Source organism: Ovis canadensis, chromosome 6 (assembly GCF_042477335.2).
Source record: "Ovis canadensis isolate MfBH-ARS-UI-01 breed Bighorn chromosome 6, ARS-UI_OviCan_v2, whole genome shotgun sequence".
Classification (NCBI taxonomy): domain Eukaryota; kingdom Metazoa; phylum Chordata; class Mammalia; order Artiodactyla; family Bovidae; genus Ovis; species Ovis canadensis.
Window position 1 is genome coordinate 109,760,352 of NC_091250.1, and position 14,284 is coordinate 109,774,635.

Below are 14,284 nucleotides of genomic sequence, written 5' to 3' on the forward strand. Positions count from 1 at the left end.
CCCTTGGACTGCAAGGAGATCCAACCAGTCCATCCTAAATGAGATCAGCCCTGAATATTTATTGGAAGGACTGATGCTGAAGCTGAAACTCCAGTACTTTGGCCACCTCATGCAAAGAGTTGACTCATTGGAAAAGACTCTGATCCTGGGAGGGATTGGGGGCAGGAGGAAAAGGAGACAACAGGGGATGAGATGGCTGGATGGCATCACCAACTCAATGGACGTGAGTCTGAGTGAACTCTGGGAGTTGGTGATGGACAGGGAGGCCTGGCATTCTGCGATTCATGGGGTCACAAAGAGTCGGACACAACTGAGCAACTGAACTGAACTGATGCAAAGAGCTGAGTCATTTGAAAAGACCCTGATGCTGGGAAAGATTGAGGGCAGGAGGAGAAGGGGACGAAAGATGATGAGATGGTTGGATGGCATCACCGACTCGATGGACATGAGTTTGAGTGAACTCCAGGAGTTGGTGATGGACAGGGAGACCTGGCGTGCTTCAGTTCATGGGGTCAAAAAGAGTCGGACATGACTGAGCGAATGAACTGAACTGAACTGTTTCTTTCTTTCTTTCTTTTTTTTTACTTCCTTCCTCAGGTCATCTGCTCCGGAGGCAAACTGCTTCTGAACCTCTGGAGAATGGGAGGGTTTTGGCCCAGGGCTCCTCCTTCACCTATCAAGATATCCTGGCTGGGCTAGTTGGGTATATGCCTGGTGGTCCAGGTGTGGCAGTGGATGAGTTCCGGTTCTCCCTCACTGATGGCCTCCACACAGACACGGGGAGGATGGAGATATATATAGAACTGCCTACAAGTGACAACCCCCAGCTGGCTGTAAACAGAGGCCTCCAGCTCTCAGCAGGTACCACAGGCATGGAAGAGAGTGGCCATGGTTTCTTCTTTGTTCCTGCGCAATGCTTCCTTCCATGTCAGCAGTGTGGGAGGATCTTGAACTGGGTGTGCAGAGTTTAGGGAAACCTGTTGTTTTGGGGACACTAAGCATTGTGAATGACAAGTGTGAAATCTCTGAAGTTCTTTGGACCAGACGCCTGTGTCTGTGAATCTGAGGAAAGACTGAGAAGAGTTTATAGTATTTCCAGGGTCCTCAGAATATTCGTTTATGCAACCACTTGTAGGTCCTGATCTCTTAGAACACTGACACTGCCCAACCAACCCTACAGAAACAAACAACAAAATCTAGTAGGATTTTCAACATGCTTCTTTTTTTTTCTTTAAAGTCATGGAGAGGCAATTGGGAAGTCATCATGCACTAGGAGAGATTATATCAGTAATTAAGAACCATTATATATAGTGTTCTCCGGAGAAGGCGATGGCACCCCACTCCAGTACTCTTGCCTGGAAAATCCCATAGGCGGAGGAGCCTGGTAGGCTGCAGTCCATGGGGTTGCGAAGAGTTGGACACGACTGAGCGACTTCACTTTCACTTTTCACTTTCATGCATTGGAGAAGGAAATGGCAACCCACTCCAGTGTTCTTGCCTGGAGAATCCCAGGGATGGGGGAGCCTGGTGGGCTGTCATCTATGGGGTCACACAGAGTCGGACACGACTGAAGCGACTTAGCAGCAGCAGCAGCAGCAGATATGGTGTTCTAGGATCTAACATTCCCAGTTTGCTGGTGGATAAGCAACACTGAAGGACCTGTGACAACTGTGGGTCTTGGAGTCACTTTGCAGTAGGAAGTTACTTATTGAATGGACCTTTGGTCCACAGAGCATCTATATCACACTGGACTTCTGTTTGCTTGTCTGTTCTTAGTTTCACATGTATTTTGTAGTGAAAAAATATTTGGTAGAAAGGTATTTGAAAATGTGGAGATTCCCAAAGGTCCCAAGTATTAGGTCTGGGACTTAACTTTGCCCTATTTATAGGTTAATAAGTTGACCTATTACTCTTTCATGGATGCTGGTCAAACACATGAGATTCCTTGTTGTTTTTATTTGGTCCCTAAATCATGTCTGACTCTGTGACCCTGAGGCTGTAACCTGCCAGGCTCCTCTGTCCATGGGATTTCCCAGGCAAGGATACTGAAGTGAGTTGCCTTTTGCCACTCCAAGGGAATCTTCCTGACCCAGGGATCAGACCTGCATCTCCTTGACTGCAAGAAGATTTTTTTACTGCTGAGCCACTGGGGAAGCTGAGATTCCTTGGTCAGAAATAAAGTTCTTTGTGACAATCCCCTCCAAGTCCCACAGGGATGATTCAGAGGGCCCAGACGAATAAATTTGTGTGCAGGGTGATGAATTACAGAAAATGAACCCTGAGCTTGGGAGCTCTCCTTGTTATAGTAGCGATAAGCAAACCTGATCTGTGTCCCAGAGGAAGATGTCACCTCCTCCCTCAGGCATGCTCCCTGAGAATAGCCCAGAGAACAAGAGGTCAAACCTTGCATTCTTGGCATTACCCAGCAAAAACATACAGAGATGCTCAGGGCCCATGGCAGACTGTCACTCCACAGACCAGGTTCCATTACACATGAGTAACTAACTAGGACCTACTTTATCAGAATTCACTGTTTTTAACGTGAGAAGTGGGCTAGAGAGGAGAACAAAGAGGAAGGCCCTGAGAAGAGGTGCTTGCCAGGAGAGACAGTCCCAGGTGGCTCAGTGGTAAAGAATCTGCCTGTCAATGCAGGAGACTCCAAAGATGCATTTCGATGGGGTCGCAAAGAGTCAGACATGACTGAGTACGCCCACACACACTCTGCCTTGCCTCTGTCCCCAGCACCTGGGCAATCTTCCAGGAGTCAGCATTCGGGTCTCCCTGCTCTGTGTCTCTCATCATAGCCTCTATCTTGAGGAACAGTGATTCTGACTATTCGGTGTGAGACGGCAACCAGATATGTTTGTGAGTTCATGTAAAGCTGTTTTTTGATTTTGTTGTTTTTTTTTTTTTAGTGATTTGGTGATCCTTAAGACAGTAAATAAATTAGGTCCAAGCCGGTCTCATTGTCGTTCTGAGAGTCATTTACATCACAGAGCTAGAAGTTCAGAACATAGATTTAGGTACTAACTGAAAGGTCAAGGGAGAGAGCGATCATGTGCAGAGAGTGAAATTGGATCAGAAGAAAAAGGGGCTCAGATCTAAACTCAAGGTAAAAGTCACCCAGTTGTGTCCAACTGTTTGCAACCTCATGGACTATAGAGTCCATGGAATTCTCCAGGCCAGAATACTGGAGTGGGCAGCCATTCCCTTCTCCAGGGGATCTTCCTAACCTGGGGATCAAACCCAGGTCTCCTACATTGCAGGCAGATTCTTTGCCAACTGAACCAAACTCAGGGGGTGATTAGAAAATTGGGAAGTTGGGACTATTCACTTAGGGAAATTAAAATTTAAATTAAAATTAAAATTCAGCTGGAACCAGAAGGGCAAGCAGCTGATATTTTCTTTTTATTTTCTAAAGGAAGGAAATTGTTTTATTTATCTGGCTGAGCTGGGTCTTCATTGCTTCATGTGGGGTTTGCAGTATGCGGGATCTAGCTCTCTGACCAGGGATCAAACCCTGGGCTGCTGTATAGGGGAGCATGGACTCTTGGCCACTGGACCACGAAGAAGTCCCGTAGCTGATACTTCCTTAGACCGGGGAGTGTGTGATAATTTAGTCTCCAGTCTCCTAAAATCATTTGACCTGCTCTCCAAAAGCAATAATGGGGAAGGACCTAGTCTCTCCCATTCTCTTCCAGGGTCCATAGCAACCATCACAGAACAGCACTTGAAAGTGACGGATCCTGACTCAGATGACCGCCAGGTGATGTATATCTTAAAGGAAGATCCTGGAGTAGGGCGCCTGCAGATGGTAAAACGTGACAGCCTGGAGCAGATCTCCACTAGAGGCCCCATCCGAAGTTTCACCCAGGCTGACATCACTCAAGGTCAGGCACTTCTCCTACTCAGACTTCCAAAAACTCCACCCCCTGTAGTCAAATGGGAATTGGTGCCTGGTAGCCAATGGCAGCAAACTGCGCACTCTTGGTTTGAATTAAGAGCTGAGTTATAGCTTCATTTATTCTTACTTGTCTCCTCCATTTTTTGGTTTGGAAAAAGCTTCCCTTCTTGACTAAAATGTTCTCATGCTTTGACATAGCCTTGATGAAATTGAGGGCTATTATAGAGGAAAAAATCATTTTGACTTGCTGTGATGCTAAAAAGTGTATGAGAGAGAGAAAGAGAGAAAGAAAAAAGAAGTGAATTGGGATGGATTAAGGTGAAAATTATGCCTGCCTTAGGTGAACAATTTATATCTTTCTCCAGCTCCCCAAAGAGCCCAAGTTAATGAACTAAGCAAAATGGAAGGGCATAAATCGGAGCTGCCTCAGGGAGATTACATAGCTCATCCCTTCTCCAGGAAATGCTGATGTAATGTGAAAGCATAAATGTTAAATGCTACGTAGTTACCGTACAGTGCTTTCAGGGATAAGAAAGGAAGAGAAGTTACATATTGAGAGGGAAGTAATCCAATGTCAGGTGATGACATGCAATTTCCATTTAGAGGTGGAAACATGCTCCCCTAGGACCAGAATACAGGTCCTGTCTGTGCACGCATGCCTAGAATTGATAGCAGCCCAAATATCATTGGACCTGTCTGTACTTTAATGAAGGGAGTGGAATAATTCCTTAGTTATTCCTTGCCTCAGTGTCCCTTTTTAGAATATGAGAACAGGGACTTCTTCCCAGATGTTTGGTTATATTTACATTGCTAGATCCTTATAAGTAATGCTATGGTTTAATAAAAATATAATATATTGGGTTTTTCCCTTTGGGTCCAATTGACATCTAGGTAGAGTTTATTTGTTTTATCTGTTTCTTTGTTGATTGGTTATATCCCACACCTTTCCTAAAATGATTTAAGACTGGGAAATGGGAGTGACACCTTAGGGGAGCTCTCTGAGTGGTCTGTGGCTCTCTGTCCTCCTGCCCTGTGACATGGATAGATAAAAGGGCCACACCAGTGATGTGGGTCTGGTCAGTGCCCATTTCTGCATGGGCAGTTTTGCTGAGCTCATGATTCATGAGGCTTTCTTAGAGCCTTCCACAGATTCGGAGCCTTAGCTGTAAGCAAAGCCACTTTCTGCTTGGGGTGATTTTATCATGAAGTCACTGATGAGGAGGCAGTCGCTAGATGAAAGGGACGAAATGAAAACATTAGACTAAAATGTCAAAGGCAGTGTCAAAGTGAGAGGGGGGTAATTGATTCATTGGTGTGAATACCCATTGAATTCTCACCTGACATTTCAGAAGTAAGGCCAGAAAACACAAAATAGCAAACTGTGATCTTCTCGTCCTTGTTATAGGCCTTATAGAATACAGTCATGGAAAAGGAGAATCTGGTGGGAACTTTGCTTTTAAATTTGATGTGGTTGATGGAGAAGGCAACAAACTGATTGGCCAGTCATTTTCCATCAGTGTTTCAGGTAAGGGGGCATTGGGTGTTTGAAAGTTCTCCAGCAGTTCTGAGGTCACGTGGTGCATACCTTGAGTCTTGAGCCTTTTCTTTACAGGCTTGTGTGGAAATCTGAAATCCTCTCAACACTGTTACACAATGCTGTGGCTCTCTGATGTACTCTCTGAGAGTCAGACCTGGGGATTATGTTGATTATTTTTATTTTACTCCTGGACACTAGGCCCAGAATTGGAAAAAAAAAAAAAAAAAAAGAAGCATAAAAGGTTGCTGTTGTTGTCAGTCTCTAAGTCGTGTCCAACTCTTTGCGACCCTGTGTGCTACAGCATGCCAGGTTCCTCTGTCCTCCACTACCTCCTGGAATTTGCTCAAATTCCTGTCCATTGAGTCAATGGTGCTATCTAACCATCTCATCCTCTGCCACCCCCTTCTCCTATTGCCTTCAATCTTTCCCAGCATTCAGGGTCTTTCCCAATGAGTCAGTTCTTCACGTCAGGTAGCCAAAGGATCACATTTCATGTTACTCTTTCTGATATTTTCAGAAGACAGATCCCCACCAGTCATCATCACCAATAAAGGGCTGTTCTTGGATGAAAACTCGGTGAAGAAGATCACCACTCTGCAACTCTCTGCCACTGACCAGGAGACGGGACCCGCAGAACTGGTCTACAGAATCACCAGAGAGTCCCAGCTGGGCCACCTGGAACACGCAGCATCGCCAGGTAAGCCCATCGTCTCTGACTTCATCAGACCAAAGCTGGGATTTAGTAAGTGCCAGGGGCAGCCATATCATGTGCATACGTTCACCTCGAACCTGGCTTTATTAGTATGCATTTCTGGCATCACTATTTCTGACCATTGTATACTGCCTTGCATTATACTTAGAATACAGTGTACTCCATGCTTACTTGCTGGAAGTTGATTTGATAGTTACAATTTGATGTAAACCATCTTGCTGCAACACTAGAATTCAACGCATAGAAAGTGAACATGCATATTGAATAAGATCCTGGTTCAGCTGCTACAGGGGAAGAAAAAGAGATGAATGAGACATTACCCCAACCATTAGAGTCTTCTGTTGGATGAGATAAGGAGCCTTTGCATACAGCCATATGTAAGGGAAGAAGATGACAGGTGTTTTAAGAACTGTATAAACCTGCCATCCTAAGAGTTCAAAAGCAAAAGAGGTGATATCAGATGGGAAGGTGCTCAGAGGTGGTGTTTAAGAGTGCCCTTGAAAGATAGAATTTGGGCTGACAGAAATTGTGTTATTTCCAGAGATAGGAACAGCATGTGGACTCATTCCAAAAATTATGAGTGGGCCAGTTTTGCTAAAGCATATATTCTGAAAATAGCAGTAGATTGGGTTCATGGGTAGACTGAGATTTTATGATGGGTCTTCAGAGTGGCAATCAGTAATCCCTGTTTAATTCAATAGGCAATAAGGAGGCCCTGCAGAATTTTGAACAGGGAAGAGAAATGAATTCCTCCAGTGTCCAGTAGGATAAACTAAAAGAAAGGAAGAAAAAGGAGGCAGTGACAGTAGGTAGAAAGTTTAGCATTCGGCCAGATGGGAGCTAGTGAGGCCTCTGGCAGTGGGGCAGCCTCCATGCGGGAATAATAAGATGAAAATAATGAAAGAGATTACCCCTGCTACCTAGTAAGTATCCAGTAAACAGTAATTGGTGGAAGGAAAGAAGGAAGGAAAGAGTTAATTTCAGGAAGAGAAACTATAGAATTTGGCAACTTGAACGAATGTGAAAGACAAGAAATATTTGCTGAATAAACAACCTAAAGGTAGGATTGATTTTGTCCATCATAGGAGCAGTGTCAGCTTGCAGGAAATTTAGATCATTGGTTTTCTTTGGATTTCAGGTTACAGATTTTTCTTTCATTCAACCAGGGAAATAGCAGAATAGAGGAAGTACCTGCCCTGATGCTGGGGGTCAGACGGTAGGCAAACAAGCAAGTATATATATCATGTCAGTGGTGATGAGTTAGGGAGTGAAATGAGGGCATTCCTGGGGTGCAGGGACCAATGAGGTGAGGGAAGACCTCCTAATAATAAGATGACATTTGAGCCGAGATCTGAAGAATGTAAGGGAGCCAGCCGTGCTGACATATAAGGAAAGAGCATTCAGCATCTTTCCAGGGCATCAGCGAGTATCAACATCCTGAAATGGGATCAGCCAAGCCCATCTCGTTCCAGTTGCAGCAAGGAGACCAGTGTGTCTGGGGCAGAGTGAGTAAGGGAGAAAGCGGGTGTGAGTGAGCTAGAGGGGAATATGGTTGAAAAGATGAGGGAGGCAGACCATGTCTGGGTCCAGCATGATGATGGGGGAGGGAGTGTTATATGTATGTTGCCGGGCGGGGGTGCATGGGGAAGGCTGAACAGACTGGCCTGAATCCCTAATGCAAATTAAAGCCCATGCCCTCCCCTTTTGTCCCAAAGTTCCTAGGGGCAGTGTGCAGATCAGCATTCCCAAGACCTTGGCTGCAAGAGATATTTGATAACTAATTCATCAGCTAATTGCTTCTGCCAGAATTCTGTCAGGTTGCTGATTATATCTCTCCAAAGATGAAAGGGCAGACTCTTGGCTGTTGTGTTGGGGCAACTGCAGTTACACTTTACAGTGCTCCAAAAGGCTTGGACCATCATGCAAGGACTTGCCAGCTACTGGTGAGACCCTAGCTCTCCTCAGCTGTGTCACGTCCTGGGGCAGGTGGCTCCAAATTTGCCTTTTCTGTTGTTTACAGTCTCCACCTTTGCTTAAATCTGGATGCCAGTACCAGGCTAGCACTGCTCAGGGGGCCACCCATAACAGATCCCCCTTCTCCCTCCTCTTGGGAAAGCAGACTCTAAAACAGAGGGAGGCATGCTTCCCTGTCCTTTCCCACCAGGCTTGACTTCCTCATCTATGTGCTCTCCTGCGCCCACCAGTTCTTCTCAATCCTCCTGTTTTTAAAAATTCTAAATAGACCAGATAAGATGATCTTTACTCCTGGAGGGCTGTCCATTTTTAATGAGCAGGACTTCCCTTCCCATCCCCTACTACCAGGCCTGCTGTCCGTTCTAGAGAATCTAGTCAGCATTCTTTCCTTCCCTGTCTCTCCTAAGTGGAACTGGATTCATGAATTTGATTCTTTTTAAATGTCAAAGGTTTCCCTTCAGAGGAAGTCCATGTTGATTATGGATCACCCTCTCAGAAGGCAGTTGGCACCAGCTTGGAGAAAACCACCTCATCCCATTTGTCTCAGGGGGTGAGGATTGGTCTACCTGGTGCCAGAGCCTCTTTCCAAACAGAGCAGAACAGCTTTTAGACCCGTGTCTCCATGCAGGCGCTGAGCTATTTGGGTTCTGGAGGCCCCTGGGAATTATCATTTCCCACCAGTGCTTGCAGACATCCTCTTGATGGTGAACTATGAAATGGATTTAGTCTTGTGCCAGCTGTCTTAGTCAGCTGATTGTTCTCTTTAGATAGAAGAGGTGTGAAGGTCCTCTCTTCTTCCCTCAAGGAGACACAGGGGGCCATGTGCACGGGGGGAGCCTTGCAGAAGACAGACACAAGATTCCTACCATGGAGGAGAGCTGCATTAAGCTCGAGTCCCTGTGTGGGCTCCTTGCAGGGTTGAGGGCCCACAACCTCATGTCAGGGACCCTAAGAACTCTCTTATTCTTTTCATTTTGGGGGCTGTGCTGAGCAGCATATGGGATCTTAGTTCGCTGACCAGGAATTGAACCAGCTCCCCTCACAGTGAAACATGAAGTCTTAACCCTGGACCACCAGGAAAGTCCTAGGACCCTCTTATTCTAAAGAAATCAGAGTAAGGAGTTATATTATCAGGAAAGAAACTAAGCTTCCGGGGAAAAGCAACTCCAAAATACAGTACCTTCCATAAGTTTATTTTCACTCACAGCAAAATCCAGAGGCAGGTGGTTCAGTGACCCTCCACGTGAGGCTCCCATCTCTGGTCCAAGGTGACTACTGTATTGTCAGCATCCCCAGCTAGTAGCTGGCAAGAAAAAACCAGTGGCATCCATATCCATTTCTTCTTTAGGAGAATTGCTGGGAATACATCCCTTTTGGTCACATCCTAGTAAGAAGGAGGTAGCCACATGAGGCTATGAGGTAGCTGGGAGATTTAGACCTTAACTGGACATCCAGTCACTTAACTAATAAACAGCAGTTGCATGTTTAAAGTCAGGGAGCAATAATATTGAACATAGCTATCTCCAGCACACACTGGTTCTCCCCTTCCCCAGACATGTATTGAGTAGCTGCAGCAGGAGAAAGCTTGGGTCTTGGAAGTGGGAGACATATAAGCAAATGTGTACAAGTGTATATTGGAGGCTGTGACAGCATTGTGTGAGGATGTTAGGAGTCAAGGGGCTGCGAGTGAGTCAGTCAGTGAGTGCTTTACCTAAGGTATTCCTTGGCTTCCTCTCTATCTCAGCCTCTCAGTATTGTGACACCAACCAAAACTGAATGTACCTGGTGTCTTAGTTCAGGTCCTTCTGAGAGCAGAGGTGCCTTAGTCTGCTGGGGCAGCTGTCATAAACAGCTGCTTAAACAGCAGAAGCTTATTGTCTCACAGATGTGGGGGCTGGCAGTCCAAGATCAGAGTGTCAGCAGAGTTGGTTCTTCCTGAGGAAGGCTCCATTCTAGGCCTCTCTCCTAGGATCATAGATGCCTGTCTTCATGTTCACATGACATTCTCCCTGTATGTGTGTGTCTGTGTCAAAACTCCCTCTTTTATAAGGACATTCATCAAATTGGTTTAGGGCCCATCCTAATGACTTTACCTTTTAAAAATACATACTTTTATTTAATTGTGCTGGATCGTTGCTTCATGGGCTTTTTTCTGGTTGTGGCAAGTGCGAGCTACTCTCTAGTTGCATTGTAAAGCCTCTGTTTGTGATGGCTTCTTTTTGTTGTGGAGCTTAGGCTCTAGGGTGCACGGGCTTCACTAGCTGTGGTTCCTGGGCTCTAGAGCACAGGCTCAATAGTTGTAGCCCATGGGCCCAGTTGCTTTGCAGCAGGTGGGATCATCCTGGATCAGCATCGAATCCTTGTCTCCTGAATTAGCAGGCAGATTCTTTACCTACTTCTTTAGCCACTACAGAAGCCCCCCAGTGACCTAATCTTCACAAATTACATCTGCAGTGATTCTACTTCCAAATAAAGTCACATTGTGAGGCACTGAGGGTTAGGATGTCAGTGTATGAATCTGGGGAGATACAATTCATTCCGTTAACAGGAGGCTTGGAAGAAAATCGGAAGCAGAGAAGCTGAGAGTCTACCCAGCATGAGCTTGAGGTGGGAACAGACCATAGGCACAGAGCCATCCACAGCTGCGCTGAAGAAGGAGAGCCACGGCCATTTCCTGACATCCTATTAGGAAGGCAATTTCTTCAAAGATGCTTTACTCTCACACCACTTCCTTGCCCTGGACTGAACTTTCTCTAACATTCTGGCCCTCCAGGGGAGTTAGAAAACTGACAGGGTTAATGTGGGTCTCCATAATGCTGCCAGATACATAGGTTAGCCAGCAGTTGGTGACTGAAAACACCTTAGATGGGATTAAAAACCTTCAAGATATTTCAAACAGTAACTACCTGCTGTGACAGTCAGTAAGGACAATATGTTATTAGAAGCAGCATCTTGCCAGGTGAGTGAATGGCTGAAGCCTTCCAATAGCCAATTAGCAACAGCTAAAAAAATGTTTTAAGTGTATAGAGATTGAGAATCTCTGCTTAATAGGACCTCTTAGATAGTAATTGTAGTCAATGGACTAAATTCATTCACCAAATATGTTTTGAGAACCTCCCTTATGCCAGGCCATGCACATTAGTGAAGAAACAGCAAAAATCTTGTCCTTTTGAAGCTTACCTTCTAATGCAGCTTGTTACCCTCTGGCACTTAATTATGGCTATCATTTAAATCATAATACTAAATACCCCCATCAAAATCAGCATATCAGATAAGAAAGAGGTTATAGCCAGAAAATTACTCTATGACTCAAATTTTTATAAAAAATTTGCAATGGTGATATTTCAGTGGTAGAACTATGAGTGGTTTGTAATTCTTTACTTTTCTGTGTTTCTCACATTTTCTTTAATACTCATGTATCACTTTTATTTGACAAAAAATTAAAGGATAAGTGTGAAATCCAAACGGCTCCTTGTCTAGCCCAAAACAGCTAGATAAGTTTTACAAAAAGCACTCCTAACAGAATAAAAAATATTTTATACATATATATATGTATATATATATGTATATATATATGTATAAAATCTCATTTCAATATGTAATCAACATAAGATAAAGAAGTACTTGCAGCAGGCCTAAGCTTTGGAAGTGAGCAAGCTGGAGCTCCAGTCTCAGCACTGCCCTCTTATTAGCTGTTACCTCAGACGGGTCACATTTCTTATCTATTTTATTAGTATCATAATCTAGAAAAATGATGCCAACCCTGACCTTCCAGAGCTGTTGAGATTAAAAAAACCAATCTGGGTACTTGGATGATGGTCCAGTGGTTAAGAATCCACCTTGCAATGCAGGAAATATGCATTTGATCCGTGGTTGGGAAACTAGGATCTCACATCTAGGCAACTGGCGAGAAGCCTGCCAACTGCAACAAAGGCCCCTGTGCCACAACTAGGACCTGACACAGCCAACAATTAATTAAATTTAAAAAAAATTTTTTTAATCTATATAAGCAAATTTGAAACAACATTCTGTGTGTGGTAAGTACTCAGTGTTTGCTAGATTGAATTGGAAAAGATCCACTAAGACCACCCGTGTACTGCCAGTGGGAATATAAAATAGTACTTTGCTTTGGAAAATAGTTTGGCAGATTCCTGAAAAGTTAAGCATACACCTTACATGTACTCCTACTGTCCCACTCTTAGCAATTTACCCAGGAAGAAAGAAAACTTCCACTCAAAGACTTGTGCACAAGTGATCATACAAACTTTAATTGTAGAAGTCCCAAACTAAAAATAACCTAAATGCCCATGAACAGATAAATGGATAAACAATCTTTGATATAACCATCCAATGGAATAGTACTCGCAAATGAGAAGGAATGAACTACAAATACATGCTACAGTATGGATAAATTATGTTTAGCAAAATAATTATGCTAAATAAATAAGAAATCATTCATCAGATAGTATATACTATATGTTTCTGTTTGTTAAAAAATTTAGAGAGTATGCCAACTAATCTATAATGACTTCATTTGCTTCTTTGGGATGGAATGGAACATAGGGAAAGAAGGGATGGAAGGGTTGCAGAATGTCAGAAACTTTTGGGGTGATGGGAACATTTCACTATTTTGATTGAGGTGATGGTTTCATGGACCTAACAAAGATAATATAAACTTATACTTCAAATATGTATAATTTATTATATATCAATTTCCTCTCAATAAAAAACGTTAAAAAATAAGATTAATCTCAGTACTTCCTTCTGAAGAAGAAGGGAAATCTATCGCCTTTTTTAATCAGTCTTCGAGTTTCATAAAGGGAATAGTGAATTAGGTGACCAGTTGATCATGAGAATCCACATAGGTGTTTCCTCGTGAGCTATGAGAATGGATTCACAGCAGGGGAAGAGGTTTAAATTTCTCTGTGTATCCAGTCTGAAGTTATTAAATTTTTAAAGAATGGTATGAATTTCTGTCCAGAACCACAAGATGAAACATATAAAATGAGGGTGGGGGCCACATTTTTGCCTGCCAAGAACTGGTCTAGTAAGCACCGAAATATAAATGCCTCATCAAAAAATTGATGCCTCAGTATTCAGGAGGCTATTGTACCTGAATGACATTTCAGATGATAAACAGAGATACAAATGTTAACCATGCTGGTTGATGTGTTTTATTTTTAAGACAAAGCAATGATATTAATGTCACAGTTAAATGTAAAATAGTCAAAGTAGAATCTCTTTGTTTTTTTAACAGTAAAGACTAACTGGTTTTGCCAGGATTAGCAGTGACAAATATAAATAATAAATTCCAGGAAGCAGCAGATGAATTTCAGGACCAAAGCAAAGGACTGGATTAAATAAATGAACACTCTAACACCCAGAATCAGAAAGATAAAATTTGTGCTGAGAGATTAAAGGATATGATTTTGTTTCAGACTTGTCTGGCACCCAGGGATGGACCCCAGGAGCCCTAAGATAGAACCAAGAATTTGGGGCTGTTTTGCCAAATGTCGTTGAGCATTTGAAAAGATAGAGATATTATTCATTAGTGGGATACCTTGGCATTATTTAAAAATCACTTCAGGTTTTTTTTTTTTTTAACTTTAAAATCACTCTGGAAAATAGTTTTCTCTGTATCACATTTTTTAAAGATACTGGTAGGTCATTTGAGAGTTGAGAAAGAATGATTGCTCAAACTCCAAAGTCATGTGGTAAGTTTTGTTACTGCCATCTTGGCCAAATTGGTATATAAGAAGCTAGAATCAAAGAACTGAGAATGGAGACCTTGAAGAATATCCGATGAGATTATAGCTCACCAATCTCAGAAAAACGGTTCTGTGTAGCCAAGCCCTTGGACCCCAGTGTTTCAACACTAAGCCATCACACAGTATTCAAAATTAGGGCAGGTTTTCAGAAAGGGCTACGAGGCGATGGGGTATATAAAACTTCAGAGCGAGAAGTCTGGCAAAGACGGCAATGGCTCTACCTTTCAGTTTGACCTGCATACATAAACCCCAAGAGAAAAGAGAGGAACATTTATTGAGCACCAGCTGTTGCCTTGGCACAGGGTAGAAGCCTAGATAATTTACACATGTTCCCACAGAACATATGCTGTTGCAGGGAAAACACACAGACAGCTCTAACCCAAGGTCTT

At 43.4% G+C, this 14,284-nt stretch overlaps 1 protein-coding gene across 2 annotated transcripts in view; it reads left to right on the forward strand.

The window, feature by feature from the left end:
* FRAS1 (Fraser extracellular matrix complex subunit 1) overlaps positions 1-14,284 on the forward strand; it is a 516,652-nt gene that overhangs the window by 427,137 nt on the left and 75,231 nt on the right. For both annotated transcript variants that reach the window (XM_069594438.1, XM_069594439.1), the window contains exons 44-47: positions 598-861; positions 3,702-3,890; positions 5,310-5,429; positions 5,959-6,138. In XM_069594438.1, the coding sequence (XP_069450539.1) occupies positions 598-861; positions 3,702-3,890; positions 5,310-5,429; positions 5,959-6,138 (753 nt within the window). The remainder of the gene's footprint in view (positions 1-597; positions 862-3,701; positions 3,891-5,309; positions 5,430-5,958; positions 6,139-14,284) is intronic.